Source organism: Malaclemys terrapin, chromosome 24, assembly GCF_027887155.1.
Source record: "Malaclemys terrapin pileata isolate rMalTer1 chromosome 24, rMalTer1.hap1, whole genome shotgun sequence".
NCBI classification, from domain to species: domain Eukaryota; kingdom Metazoa; phylum Chordata; order Testudines; family Emydidae; genus Malaclemys; species Malaclemys terrapin.
Window position 1 is genome coordinate 9,412,199 of NC_071528.1, and position 14,066 is coordinate 9,426,264.

At 48.6% G+C, this 14,066-nt stretch overlaps 1 protein-coding gene across 3 annotated transcripts in view; it reads right to left on the reverse strand.

Annotated features, from left to right (window-relative positions):
• SH3GL1 (SH3 domain containing GRB2 like 1, endophilin A2) overlaps positions 1-14,066 on the reverse strand; it is a 48,374-nt gene that overhangs the window by 5,026 nt on the left and 29,282 nt on the right. For 2 of the 3 annotated variants that reach the window (XM_054013314.1, XM_054013316.1), the window contains exons 2-9: positions 11,315-11,383; positions 11,144-11,216; positions 10,157-10,300; positions 7,678-7,811; positions 6,166-6,324; positions 5,448-5,551; positions 1,665-1,789; positions 1,111-1,164 (exon numbers count right to left, since the gene is read on the reverse strand). In XM_054013314.1, the coding sequence (XP_053869289.1) occupies positions 1,111-1,164; positions 1,665-1,789; positions 5,448-5,551; positions 6,166-6,324; positions 7,678-7,811; positions 10,157-10,300; positions 11,144-11,216; positions 11,315-11,383 (862 nt within the window). The remainder of the gene's footprint in view (positions 1-1,110; positions 1,165-1,664; positions 1,790-5,447; positions 5,552-6,165; positions 6,325-7,677; positions 7,812-10,156; positions 10,301-11,143; positions 11,217-11,314; positions 11,384-14,066) is intronic. The other variant, XM_054013315.1, reaches the window with a different exon arrangement.

Below are 14,066 nucleotides of genomic sequence, written 5' to 3' on the forward strand. Positions count from 1 at the left end.
ATATTAAAAGCCAGGAACAACCCGACACAGGGAGAGGAGGCAGGAAACACCACAGGCAACAGCAGGTTTATTTTTCAGAAGAGACTTTCCAATTTCACTCTGCATTTCCCAGCTGCAAAGGTTTCCCACAGGCAAAACACAGGGGCAACACAGCTCAGCCCTACACACTGAAGCGAACAGCACGGGTCAGTACCCTGTCCTCTCCTCCCCAACACGGGGCTCTGAACTGACAACCCTCATGCAAGGCTACTCCCCATCAGCATTTCGATACTGGCCCCCTCATTTTTCCCCCCAGTATCCCAGACCACTCCTTCCAAAAGCAGAGGCACTCCCTCCCTACTCTCCTGTAGGAACTGTGCGCCCTCCCCAAACAGATCTGCTTGACTGTTCCCCTCCCCAAAGGGAAATGCAAGACCTGATCTTCTCCCTGTTCTGTCTCTTGCTCAATATCACCACTTCCTGCCTGGACCTCCCATCACCCGGGAAAGTAACTGCAGAAACCCCTCAACAGATCCACGCTGAGCTCCACACAGTTCTCCCACTTCTCCCTTATCCTACAAAACTTTCACGGCATGTCCAAGTGCTCCTTGCTTTCTAACTGGCCTCTGGCTGTGTTGGCGTGACTGCGACAGCTCCAGGAGGAGTGAAAGAAGGAGACAGCGTATTTGCTGGATGGGTCATATGTAACGGCAACTTGTTTTCAAACACGTATGCAAGATTTCCTTTATGGCCAGAAAAATTTCTATGGACAAAATGGGGTGGGCGTGCTGGCGGAGAAAGAGGGGAAAGAAAGGCCACAAAATAAATGTTTCCTTCCAATGCATCCAGGTGGGGGGGGAACTCCAGGCATTTTGTCCATAAAAATGAAATAGACGAGGGCCCAAATCTTTCCTTCGGTTACAACCCAAGTCAATTGGCTGTACAGCAGTCAGCAAGGGCAGAATTAGTTCAAAGGTTTTTAGTGGACAGACTAAAACCAGAATGAGTTATTTGGTGGACAAAGTGTTAGTGGCTCGAAATGGCAGCTTATGTGAGTGCAGGAGTGAGGAGAGAGAAAGAGAGAGAGAGGGAGGCCACACTGCATGCAGCGTGTGTGGGGGGGGAACTCACAAATACTCCTGCTGGGGGTCCGGGATGGCTTGTCGGATCGAAAAGAGGAGGAAGCTGCTTCCAAATAAAAAGAGACATGCTTAAAACCAATCTATGTAAAAAAGAATCCCTTGGTCCAGCCCAAAAGGGAGGGGTCTGTTAGTGGGGAGGGATATGGTATCCTACATCCCGAGTTAGGGAAATTACAGGGGCTGGAGTGTGCAGGGGGGAAGGACGACACATGATTTCTCCTGTCCACCACTCCGAGACCACGATTAGATTACACCACGGGTCTCGAAGTGAGGTGGGCCACTCTAGAATCAGAACAGAGAGGCAGCCAGCCAGCACTGGCTGAAAATGGTCCCACTGGCACCAGTGCCAAAGCCAAGAATAGGGAGGATGTGTGGGCCATGATAGCGAAGGGCCCCTGCTTCTAAACATTTCTGCCACCTCCTGGGCCGTCTGCGGCACAACCGGCACAGGAACATTCTCGTCTCCTCTGAGAGAATGAATCCCCTCCATTCCCAGTGCTGCTTGCTGTGACGGCGTGGACAGCACACCTGTGACATCTTTACCTGAGACTTTGGGGGTGGGGTTGCAAGAAAAGCCTCCGTTGGATTGGTCGGCGTCTCCAAAATCGTACGTCTCTCTGGGTTTAGGTTTGTACTCCCGCTTGGGGCGTGAAGAGGCCTCCTTCATTCTGAGGAGGCAACAGAGACAGGGTGAAGTTAGAGCGAAGCTTTGTCTGCGTACGGCGAGTGACTCGAGCAGCAACAGCCAACTCATCCCGCTCCCCTGGCCGTGTTTCCATGGGTCAGTGGGAACTGGCTCAGGCCCCAAATATAGTAAGGGGTCTGGCCAGAGACTGATGCCCTCACCCTGATTTCAAAGGAAATACCTCGTTCGGATCCCACCTGGTAGGATAAACTCTTCAGAGCAGGGACCGTACCGTCTCACCTAGCACACTGCGGAGGTTAATACACACAACCATCTCTCCTGTCCCATTCACACATCACCCCCTGGACAGGTGGGATGAAAGCTGAATATCCCCTACCACAGTTGTGCCCACGCAGATGGAAGTATCAGACTGTGACTATCACTAGTTCAGACTCAGATTTGTCTACATCCTACACAGATCCCGGGAGGTTCGACAACATCGCTCCCGCCACAGAAATTAACACAGGAAGCTCTGAACGTTCTTCTGGTGTCACCCACACCTCAGCCATGGCAGGTCAAGGGGTACGGCAGTAGATCAAAAACAAGGCATTAGGAATCAACCCTATAGACACCAATATCCCCAAGCACCTGATTCAGCAGTTCCACAAGGAATAAAGGGTTTGAATCACGCTGCAGAATTTCATACCGAGAAGGAAAAGGTCCCATCCCAAGAGAGATTTATTGGAAGAGATGGGGTAGAACAGGGGTTCTCAGACTTTGCACTGATGACCTCTTTCACATACCAGGCCTCTGAGTGCGACCCCCCCCTTATAAATGAAAAACACTTAATATATTTAACACCATTATAAATGCTGGAGGCAAAGCAGGGTTTGGGGTGGAGGCTGACAGCTTGCAACCCCCCCATATAATAACCTCACAATCTCCTGAGGGGTCCCGACCCCCAGTTTGAGAACCCCTGGGGTAGAAGAAGGCATCAGTCATTTTGCAGCAGGGACGAAAGTTAAACTCATGAGTCTCCATATCCCGCCCCCCACTTTTGGAGGATGCCATGTGTGGGATCACGGTCTGAGAAAGAGTGGTCCCTTCCTTCGAGAAGAGGCTACAAAGCTACCTTCTCCACCCAAGCAGATACAGCAAAGGGTTCTGAGAGGCTGAGGTTTGTGTGCAGGTCTCTTCTAACCACAAAGATTCACACAGAGTCTGTGTACCGGCTGGGGGAAGAGGGGTTATATCCTGCACAACAAGGCCTTGCAACCCCCGCAGCGTCTAGATGAGTTGCATGCAATTCAGTTCTCTCCCCTCTGCCTTGCTCCTTCCTCAGCCTCATCTGGGCAGACCAGATTGGTTGTGGAATCCAGTTCCTCAGATTTCAGAGTAGCAGCCGTGTTAGTCTGTATCCGCAAAAAGAAGAACAGGAGTACTTTTGCAGTTCCTCAGAGTGACCGGCATGAAATCTGTCAGTTGAGTCCCACAGCATGACTGACTGGTTTTCTTTTCACCATTTCCCCCCATGCAGGCGTCTGCTTTTGCCCTGGAGAAGGTTCCCCAGTTACCTCTCTCAGGCAGCGAGGGCAAATTCCCACCACTCTTGCTTTAAAGGAAATCTCCTTTCAGAGCATTGTTACTCTTTGGCCAGCAGAGGCCACTGTTGCAGTAGTTTCCAGGATACTCCCCACTCCGGCCCATATTAATTTAAACCAGAGACTACTTGGCGCGTGTCAGTTCTCATGCATGGAGGAGGAACTCAAACACAAGCTGGTAATAGATGGAGTATAAAGAACAGGAGTACTTGTGGCACCTTAGAGACTAACAAATTTATTAGAGCATAAGCTTTCGTGGACTACAGCCCACTTCTTCGGATGCATAAAGCTTATGCTCTAATGAATTTGTTAGTCTCTAAGGTGCCACAAGTACTCCTGTTCTTTTTGCGGATACAGACTAACACGGCTGCTACTCTGAAACCTGTCAGATGGAGTATAGTCACACCACTTTGCAGGATTTCTGGGGAACATGGCTAGGGGAAAATATCCTAGCAGGCAGCTCAACACAAGCCCCCAGCTCTTATCTAGCGCGTTCCAGCTGCAGATCTCCAAGTGCTTTACAAAGGAGGTCAGTATCATTACCTCCATTTTACAGATGGGGAAACTGAGGCACAGAGAGAGGGGAAACTGAGGCACGGAGAGAGGGGGGGAAGCGACTTGCCCAAGATAATGCAGTACGGTGGCAGCAGAGCCAGGAATATCCCAGGTCTCCCGAGACTTTGTCCAGGGGCTCTAACCACTAGACCACACTGCCTCCCAGTGTGGCAAAGCTACACATACTTCGTTCTTTCAGTCCCTCTTCCTGACTCAGTCCCTCCAGCAGAGAGGCCTAACAAGTATGCCTAGGACTCCAAAACACAAACACACAGGGACAGACTCTTAACACCTCGTTTGAAGAGAAAGTGCATGTGACGGGAGTGTGAATAAAGTTACATGAGGGTTAAAGGAAAAGGCTGGTAACAGCAGGCGGATTGCAGAATTAGCTCCTTGTACGAAGATCCTGATGGCTGGCTGATATTAATCCTAAAGCCTCTTGCTTCTAACAGCCAGCGTCAAGATTCCACAGCCCAGGCCAGGATGCCTCCGAGCCCCACTGCAGAATCACTTGGGGAATGCATTTCCTCCTGCTCCTCCACACCAGACACTAATCTGTATTCCATTTACAAGAGTGTGCTCCAGGGTTCCATCTAAAACATTCCAGGGGACATATGGAAGTCATATGTTTGCAGCACAGTTTACCAAGATGTATAGGGAGGACAGAGCAAGAGTTTGCTAAAAAACAAGGAATCACCGAGATCCATCATCTCGGCTTTGCGGAATTGTGCTTTATTGTAGTGGCTGTCACCACCCTGTTATTACTGTTACCCTCCTTCTCTCCATCTTTCCGCCACCTGCTTGTGTCCCTTCTTTAAACAGATCACAAGGGCTTTAGAGCAGAGACCTTGTCCAACCATGTGGGCCAGTACATAGGACAATGGGGCCCTGATCCAGATCAGGGCCTTTGGATGCTCCTGTAATAAATCAGACACGGAGCCAGACATTCAGATGGCAAGGGAAGCCAGAAGGGGCTAATTCAAAGGTATTAGCATAATGCTAGTTCATCTTCTTGACAGTGGAGGAGGTAGAGTTTACTGAGTCGAAACAGAATCAAATCAGAAATGCCAACAGCGTTCTGGCCACAACTCCTACATCCAACACCAGCGGCCTCTTAGGAACTGCAATCGTTGACATGAATACAGGATTCAGTGTGCACTCTGCCCTGCTCCCCAGCCTTCCTCCCTACCCACCCCAGCTCAAGAAGGAATCAACTTGCATCTTCCATTTCATTGTGAGCATTTATGTTTGGATCCAGAGATGGCCAAAAGCAGCAAGAAACTATTTAACCCACGGAGAATGCAGAGGTGTTTCTCAGCAGATGCCAGAAAGTACCTTTTGTAGAAAACTGATCATGCAGACACAATCCCTCACCATGAAAGTCTAAGAGATGCAGTGATAAAGCTACCCTCAAAGGCTCCTACAGCTTCTAATGCCAGGGAATAAACCGCGGAGGAAGGAGCCAGATATTTTCTGCTCCCAAGTTACAGTTTCTGCCACGCTTCTCTCCTCCTGCAGGATCCGCACCGGCCCTAGGACCCTCACCTGCGTTTGAGTTTCTCTGCAAGCTCATCCAGGATCTGCACTGCTTGTCTGTGGTAATCGACCTGGGCATCCACCAGGGCTGAGAGTTGGCTCACTTGCTCAATCTGAAAGGGTCATAAACTGCGATGAGTGGCTTTCACAGGCTACTACGGGAGACTTCTATTGCACACTGGGAAACGTGCAAAAGAAATTTACATGCAGTGAGAAGTCTTCGAATTCGGGACCTTAAAGTTCCGTCATTCGCTAAGGCTCAGCGAGACAGCGGCTGATAGCTTGGCACCTCGGAGGACACGGGTTTAGCTGACATTTTGCATCATGACTGAACGAGCTGTGTCAGCCATGTCCTGACCAAACATGTCCAAACACACTGCCTCATTCATATAATTATCCGTCTCAGCCCCGGACTGGCATCAGCAGGGAGGGGCTACGGGGTCAGGACTGAAGGGCATTTGCAAAGCTGTTTGGGGGGGGCCCCAGAATGGAAATATCGGGGGGAGGGGGTGCAGGATCACAACAGGGGCCCATTGGCAGAGGCATGACAGGAGATTTCAGTGTCCTTTTTTATGAGCGTTAGAGCACCAGACACTCTCCCCTGCCCCCGAATAAAAGCACACAGCCCCATTGCCCCAGACGCACACACAGGAGTACGGCAGCTCAGGCAGCACTCCAGCAGTGCGCAGACGAGCGAAGGGGGCAGCGATCTCTAGGGGACACTCACGTCAGTCTCCAGAAGGTTGTGCATACTAGTCTCAGCTATTTCCTTGGACTCTTCAAATTTCTCCAGGGCCTGGCGGAGCTCCTCGTCCGGGATCTTCCCCTGACGTTTCTTCTTGTAGTCAAAGTCCAGGCGCCTCCCCTCCAGCTTCTTAAGATGATGCTTGGGAGGGAAGGGTTATGAGCGGTTAAACTAAAACCACGGGCCGGGGCACCCAAACTTTTCCCAATGAACACAGCAAAAACCCAACAACCCAGCCTCCCACCACCCAGAATAGGTCATTGCTGGCATCGCCTTCAGACAGGCTCCCCGCAGACTACAGGTCCCAGTGCGCAATGCTCCACAGGGGACGCTGGTCAGGAATGAAGAGCAGTGCGGGGGGGATGAGGAAACTACTTGAATCCAGTTCAGCAGAAGACTTATGATTGCTGTGACTAGAGTTTCTTTTTCATTGTTTGGAAACAGCCATAAAGAAGTTGGCAAGAAGGTACATTTTTCTCCCCTTCTGTTCATAAACTGGAGGGGAACCAAACTGCCGCAGTTCAGCATGGGTCTGCTGGCCATAAATCACTTTTAAAGGAGAACTATACAGCTGGCCCCTTGCCTTCGGTTTTCCGCTGGGCAATCAAGAGTCTTTAGACGCAACACTTTGGTGATAAGCCCTGGGCTTGTCACATCTCTTCTGAGACTGAAAGCAGACGGGGATCACGTCTGTCTTAATTTGTCTGTATGGCACCTAACAAGTTTATGGGTGCTCAGTAAGTCTGTTATATTGCTAGTTCGGGAGTCAGTTCATATAGGTCACATTGTAAGCGAGAACCTGTTCTCAGTAGATTTTGACTGGTTTGATACAGGTTTCAATGGTTCCCACTGCAAAACCTTGTGATGTTCAAGAGCCTTGTGTCTTGTGAATGCGAGGAAGGTGCTGGCTAGCTGTGAGCAGACCTCCTCAGTGGGGACAGCTGCTATGATAACGCATACTTGGGGGGTTGTTTCTGGGCTTCTTATGATACGTAGGTGAGCAAGAAAGAGAGACATGCAGCCCTAGATCTACGTTTCAGGATATTGGGACACTGGAACTCAAAGCTGATCAATGGCCTATAAAATGCACGCAAGGCAATGTCCCCGTGTGTCAGTCTCAGGAATCCACAATGCAAACGATTCAAGTACCTGCAGCTACACAACGCAAGTCGGGAGATCTAAAGTACATTATGAAGGCAGCTTAGAGCGTGAGTGAATAAATCTGGAAATGGTTGCAAGAAACATCCCCCGTCATGGGCTGGTTAAGGAACAGCAGCGGCGGTGGCAGGGGATGTTAAACACACCAGAAGAAAATGCTAGTGGAGCCAAAGGAAACACAGAGAAAACATGCAAAACGCTGGGTAACAAAACCAGATGCTGCGCAGTCTACTTCAGCTCCTGCAGCGATACTGGTCATTAGAGCAGGTGCTAAAAACCTGAAGAGGCCAGAGTCTGAAAGAGAAGGGGGAAAAGGAGAAAAATCTTCCAAGTTACCTGGATCTCTTTCAGGTCTTTGTCGCACAGGTTCTGGAGAGGATCGATAAAGTTCTGTTTGACTTCAATATCCAGCGAGTCTTTCACTTCAGCCAATCGTTTCATTGCTTCACCAGCATCAAGAAGTGCGTCACCTTCACGTGAGAGAAGAAAGGAAAAAGAGAGAGGGTGATAGAGAAAAAAAATGAAGAGCCAGCCAGTTAAAGCCGGATTCTGTGGCAGCTGCATGCAGAGCCGCTCTGCTGAGACACGCAGCATGCACAAGCCCCAGTCATGTATCAAACACCCACAAGTTCTCATTTGGATCAACTGGAGTAGCATGGCAGGGAGGGAGCACGACCTAGTGGTTAGAGCAGGTGGTGTGGAATTGGGACTCCTAGCTTCCATTTCCAGTTCCGAGACAGATTACGTGATCTCTGGCAACTAATTTCACTTTTCTGTGCCCCATGTTCCTCACCCGAAGGAGTGTCTATAGAAAACGGTTGGAATGCTCTGATGCAAGGTGCTACAGAAAGGGAAAATGCGATAGTGGACCCAGTTAAGTCTTAGGATTAGTCTCAGAGCATTTTGAGCCATTTTTAAAATAAAATTTCCCCAGATGTCAGCAGCAACCCAAGATATTTTATAGGATCTTTAATTTTGGGTGTAAATTGAACCTAACAAGTAATAGGTCTGAGTTAACTATCTAAGCATGAATGAAAAAATGAAGAAAAATATGTTTGCACAAAACCCTTCTATTTTCAATTTTTCCTATGGCCCTTCCCCTGCCAGGGAGTCCAAAGTCTGACAAGCTAATAATGTAAGATGAACAGAAATGCTTCTGTGATTTATTTTTTTAAATTCCAACGGAAACAATTAACTAATAAGTATCTCCTGCAGTGTTTGCAACCCAAGCATTTCAGCACCGGGCTAGGGCAAGAGAATGTGAAAGTGAAATTTACGATAAAGTGAATCTATTTTCACTGCCCCAGCAAAAACAAAAATGTGCAAAAAGTCAATTTTTAAAAAGTCATTTCAGTGTTAATAACCCAAGATACCACAACACAGGGAAGGCTGCGTTATTAAAACATACACTTTTAAACCTGATGGTGTCCCTATAAAGGAGAAGCTGTTTAAGATAGCCATGTTTTGTAGGGTCCTCTTAAAACTTACTTCCCCCTACTACTTTTCAGATCCTGTATTGCAGCAATGTCTCCTCCAGCCAAGGAGAAAGCTAGCCAGGGAATCACTGGAGTACAGCCACTCCCCCCAAAAACCTAACTGTTTAATCTTCCAGATCAGGGAACGTTCCGCCCCACATTATGATGTGATCACACAGCTGTAAGCTGTCCTGAATCCAGCCACATGGGAAAGCTGCAATGTTTTGGTGAATTAATACTGCTGTCATCAAATGGCTTCATTCTCCGCCCCCACATCCCCACAAGTCACACTTGGTTTGCTTCACGGGAATGAGGCAGTACCACAGGGGAAAATTTTTGGCTGTGGCCCCCTCAGAGTCCAGTTGCAGTTAAAATTGCATTGTAGGGATCTTGATCTCTTCCCTTGCTACTTTCCATGTCAAATTTGCTCAGTTTGAGTCGGAAGGTGGTTTCTCCTAGATTCAGAGTTCTCCCGGAGGTTTTAAAAACCAAAGATGGTTTAGCAGACGAGGCAGTTACCTGGGACTTCAAAGTTCTAGTCCCTGCTCTGCCAGACTCCCTGCCTGACCTTGGGCAAGTCAGTTAAAGGCTCTGTGCCCCTCTTGTAAAACGGGGCTAGTGCTTATAGGGGTGTGGAGAGGATTGTGACTGAATGCAAGGCACTCCTTGCAATGGTGGGAGCTGCAGAAGTGGCTACAGTGAGTTATATCGGTGCTATTAATGCTCATTTCTGACACATCCAGCGCACCGGGGAGCCCCAGAAATACAGACTTGGTCTGATCCTGCACGGTACTGAGCACTTCCCAGGAGGTGTTGGGAGCAGAGGGTGCTCACTGTTTCCTAGAAGGTGCTCAACTCCGTGCAAGGTCAGGGCCAAACCTCAGATCATCCGTAGAACTGTCGGCTGTGAGACAGTCTAGACTCCAGCTCACTTTTCTGTAGATGCATCCGCTCCACAGCGCTGACCAAGGGCTTGTCTGGGTCGCTAGAGGCAGCGGCTAGGACTTTAAAAGACACTTGAAAAGCAGATTAAAGTAGCAGAAAGATGGCTGGGGGCTGGGTTAAGGGTCCAACAAGGCATATCAGGAGCTCAGTTTGCATACACCACTTCTTTAAGAGGAGCTTTTGCCATCCCCTAATCCCACTCCTGACGCCAGGGAAATGTCATTTCCCTATCTGCATATTAGGAAAGGTCAGTTTCCCTTTTTTCTCCACTTGACTCATGTGACCAGGTCAGTGATTTACAGTAAGATTTAAGGAAACCCAGTAACAGGAATTTACTTCCTATCAGCCCACTTAGGGGCTGGCCGGCCCAACGGGACACTTCAGGGAGCACTTACCGAAATTGGATTCGTCGCCCAACTCCTTCCCATACCGGATCATACTCTCCCCCAGGAGCCCTTCCGACTGCGGATAGCCGGGGTTTTTCACCTGCCCTCGGATCTTCGACATCGTGTTGAGCATCGTTAGCTTGGCTCTGGAAGCTGGCACAAAGAGACAGCCCCATCTGTGTTTGCAATTAGTGGACTTGCCAGCAAGCAGTAACTGTTTGCCAGCTTTTTTTTTTTTTTTTTTTTAAAGTTACTCCACTGGCCAAGAAAGCTTATTGTCTTAGTCTCCCAGAAATATCGCTGGCTCTAAAAACTGGCCCCTTCCAAGATAGCAAACAGAAAACAGTTCAGAGCTCACCAACAAGGTCTAAAGAGAAGTTCTCCGGCTCTCCTGCAGTTCTAGTTAAACCCTAGTGTGCTGGACTCAATGAGACTGACTGGACTCTAGCAGGAAGACAGTCAGGCTCCAGGAATGAGCGTGACATAGTCGCCTCCCACCTCACAGGAGACAACTCCATTCCTAAACACCCCAGCGTCAGTAGCCCGTCTGCTGCATCTCGAACCCAAAGGACATGGGTGACTATTTGACAGTCAATCTGTTGGGCTCAGAGAAAACGTCACAAGGACGTAGGCTTCCCTTGAATGAGTGGAGGGTGGATGGGGGCATAATTGCCAAGCGCCGGCTGTAACAGTCTAGAGATGTTACACAAGGTGGCATCAAAATTTAAATTCAGGTCCACACGGGCCCCAAAGCCTGAATGAGCTCAGGGCAGGGGAGGACATGGCTGTCACAGAAGCCGGGTCAGCATATTTCCAGTAGAGGGCAGCAATGCTTATAACCCAGTAGCCCGCTGGGAAGGGGCCACCCCAAAGCCAGCTAGGCTGGCGTTTCTGAGCTTTCCCCACTCTCTACATGACAACGGCCTCTCTCCCCTCATGCAATGGGAGAAGCACCTGAAGGATGCTGGCAGAGCAGAGCTGGCTGTGGGCGCTTACCTGGGTTGGGTTGCAGGTATTCTGTAGTTCTGGTTAATACTTCTGTGACTGCCTTGCTGGTAACGTCCACTTTCTGCAGGGAGAAGATGACCCAACAGCAGTGCAATCCAGTCAGTACCCGCCTTGGAAACGTGCGGAGAGGCACACAGAGCCATCTGTTACCCTACTCACCTTTTCCATTTCTTTGAAGTCATCATCAAGCTTGGTCCCTTCAGCTCCACCAACCTTCTCGCTGACCAGCTGTAGAGACACAAGGGAGGGACGTGTCAGTCATGCTAGGAGGCATTCTGTTACAGCTCTGACTGTGCCCTTCCACTCTAGAAGGGCGCAGACCCCAAAAGCACCCAACTGGACAAGGTTTAGGGTGCTGTAACCCTTACAGGTCTGATCCTGCACCCCTTATACGCACTGAACCTCAGTGGCAGTTAGTGGCCCGAGTCCCTTACAGCTGCCTGATGCTAAACACCACAAAGAGATGCGGTTCTTCGAAGCTGCAAACGCTGGTGGTTAGAGTCAGTGCTTCCATGAGAATCTCATGGGTTTCTTTTCTTTTCTTTTTTGGTTGAGCTTGTATGCAAAGTGATAGCTTTCGAACACTCCCTGAAAGTCAGAATTGATTGGCTGCAATGTTCCTGGCACTGGTCACGACCCCATTGATTTTGGGAAACACGCAGAATCCCTACCATCCGGTTAGCTGAGCCACACCTTCAAACCCCAATGGTCTTTAGATTAAGGGACTGGTTGGTGGCATCTGTTAACACCTTCCAGTTAATACCTCTAATTCATCTCCGCCCCTTCGCCCAACAGAATTTAACCTGTCAACAATGCAAATACCTGATCTCCCTGACAGAAGAGAAACAATCAGGGTGGGGGAAGGAAGTAATGGGGCACAGGATTCTGGAGCCAAGGGAAGAGAAGCACATAAACTCCTAGCATACGTGTGCAGAGTTCCAGGCATGGTGGGAGAATGAGGGCCACACAGAGCCCCTGAAATAGAAGGGAGCTCATGGGGTTAGAATGGAGGGATGCACGGAGCACATTGTGTGTGCAAGGAGGTTGGCCTAAATGAACAGCGTTGCCACCGAAGTCCCTTCCAGTCCTAGAATCTATGAATGCTGCTTCAAGGTTCTATCACAGGGCGCAGGGCAGAACCTCAAGAAAGACAGCTTCTACCATGCCAGCAGCATCTTCAAAACTGCAGCCACACAGGAAAGTTTAGTCGTTCAGATCACCCGACAAATTGCACGTTCCTAGCCTTGAAGAAGCCACAATGCAGCTTCGGAAATTACAACAATCAACTGTTTCAAGTCAGCTGTCTGGGAAGGGCGGGTGCAAGATTTAATCAAGTTTTGTTTAAATATTAAGCAGGATACAATGCTGCTTCCACCTCGCTTTGGAACATCGGTGTTCCTGATTACAGCAACGAGGAACCTCAGCAGCAGACAGACCATAAGGAGAAGTACAGAAGGATTCTCTCCTGGTGGTTAGGTCTAGGCTGCAGTTTATCCCTTCTCATGTTCTTTAGATGCCAAACCTTAAAGGGTGTAGGACATTTCACGTTGCACCTGCAAAGGAGTGACATACACAGAAGAGCTACAACTGTGCAGTTGCTTGCACAGCCTAGGACAGAGTATTTTAACAGTATTATTTTGTGACAGCGAAATCTGTGCGAATGGTCACCCAATAGCAGTAAAATTCCAGTCCCTCTATATTAAGCAGCACAGTATGGTAACAGGAGGTTGCATAACAGAAAAAAAATATAGTAGCCCTTTGATGGCCTCTAACAGGTTTCGCTTTAATAAATATTTAGAGCCGTGTAAGCACAAAGAGGCACTGCACAAGCACAGACGCTCCTTGGGGCAGGATCCGCTGAGATGCACAGTACACAAAGAAATATTATAATATAAAGCGTCACGGGTGATCAGAGATTTTGGAGCTTCAAAAACAAGAGAGTTTTCAAAGGACCTGCAAACAAAGGGGAGAGGGTGAGGAATTGAGCATGTTTCTAACGTAAAGGGGTCTGGGAAGGTTTGCGGTTTTTAAAAAACTTCTCTTTTGCATTTCTTATGTAAAAAAGAAAAAAAGCAAATTTCCACAGGCTCCCCAGTAAACTAGGAAGGCAACACCATTAGGAGCGAAGCCTGATTGAGAGGGAAGTGGGTTTGATTCAGATGATAAAAATAAACAGCTTTTTAAATGAACACTCATGTAAAACTTAAACACTGGGGGAAGGGGACTAAGATAGGATCTTTCCTCAATGCAGGGCACTGGGAGCGCTCCCAATCCATGTTGCCGATCTCCAGCGAGTCCTCCAGCAAAATAAGGGGAAGACCAGACCTTGTATGCTTGTTTTTCTAGGCCTTCTTTACACATCAGAAAGCAGAGAAAAAAAGTGCACAACCCCGTTAACCTCCCTTTGAGGCGCCAGTTCTGTAAAGTGCTATGTTCACGGAGGGTTCCATCATGTGTCAGATTTGCAATTAAAATGAAAAACCTTCTGCAGTCAGGTTAAAAAGGGCCCGTGCTTGTGTTCTGTTCTTTCACTTCCTCAGAGGGGAAAAAATAATCCCCTGTGAAGGTCTCCCTAGCATATTTTTGCCTTAGAAGACACAAATAATATTTTGTGCTTCTATTGGTCTTTCATTCAAGACTCTCAGAGAGTTCTTAACAAGCTGCACAGCCCTGTTTCGAGGTAGGCATTATCCCCATCTTACAGGTGGGAAACTGAGGCACAGAGGAGTACATAAACTAAAGACTACACAGCAAATCAGAATAACTGAGCATAGAACAGAGGCCTCTTGATAGAGCCCTACTCTAATCCCTAGACCACAATCCCTTACCATTAATTGGGGGGGGTTCACCAACAAGCATTGCTGTAGGAAGTTTAAAAAAACAAAAACCAAACCAACCCTAGTTTCTAAGC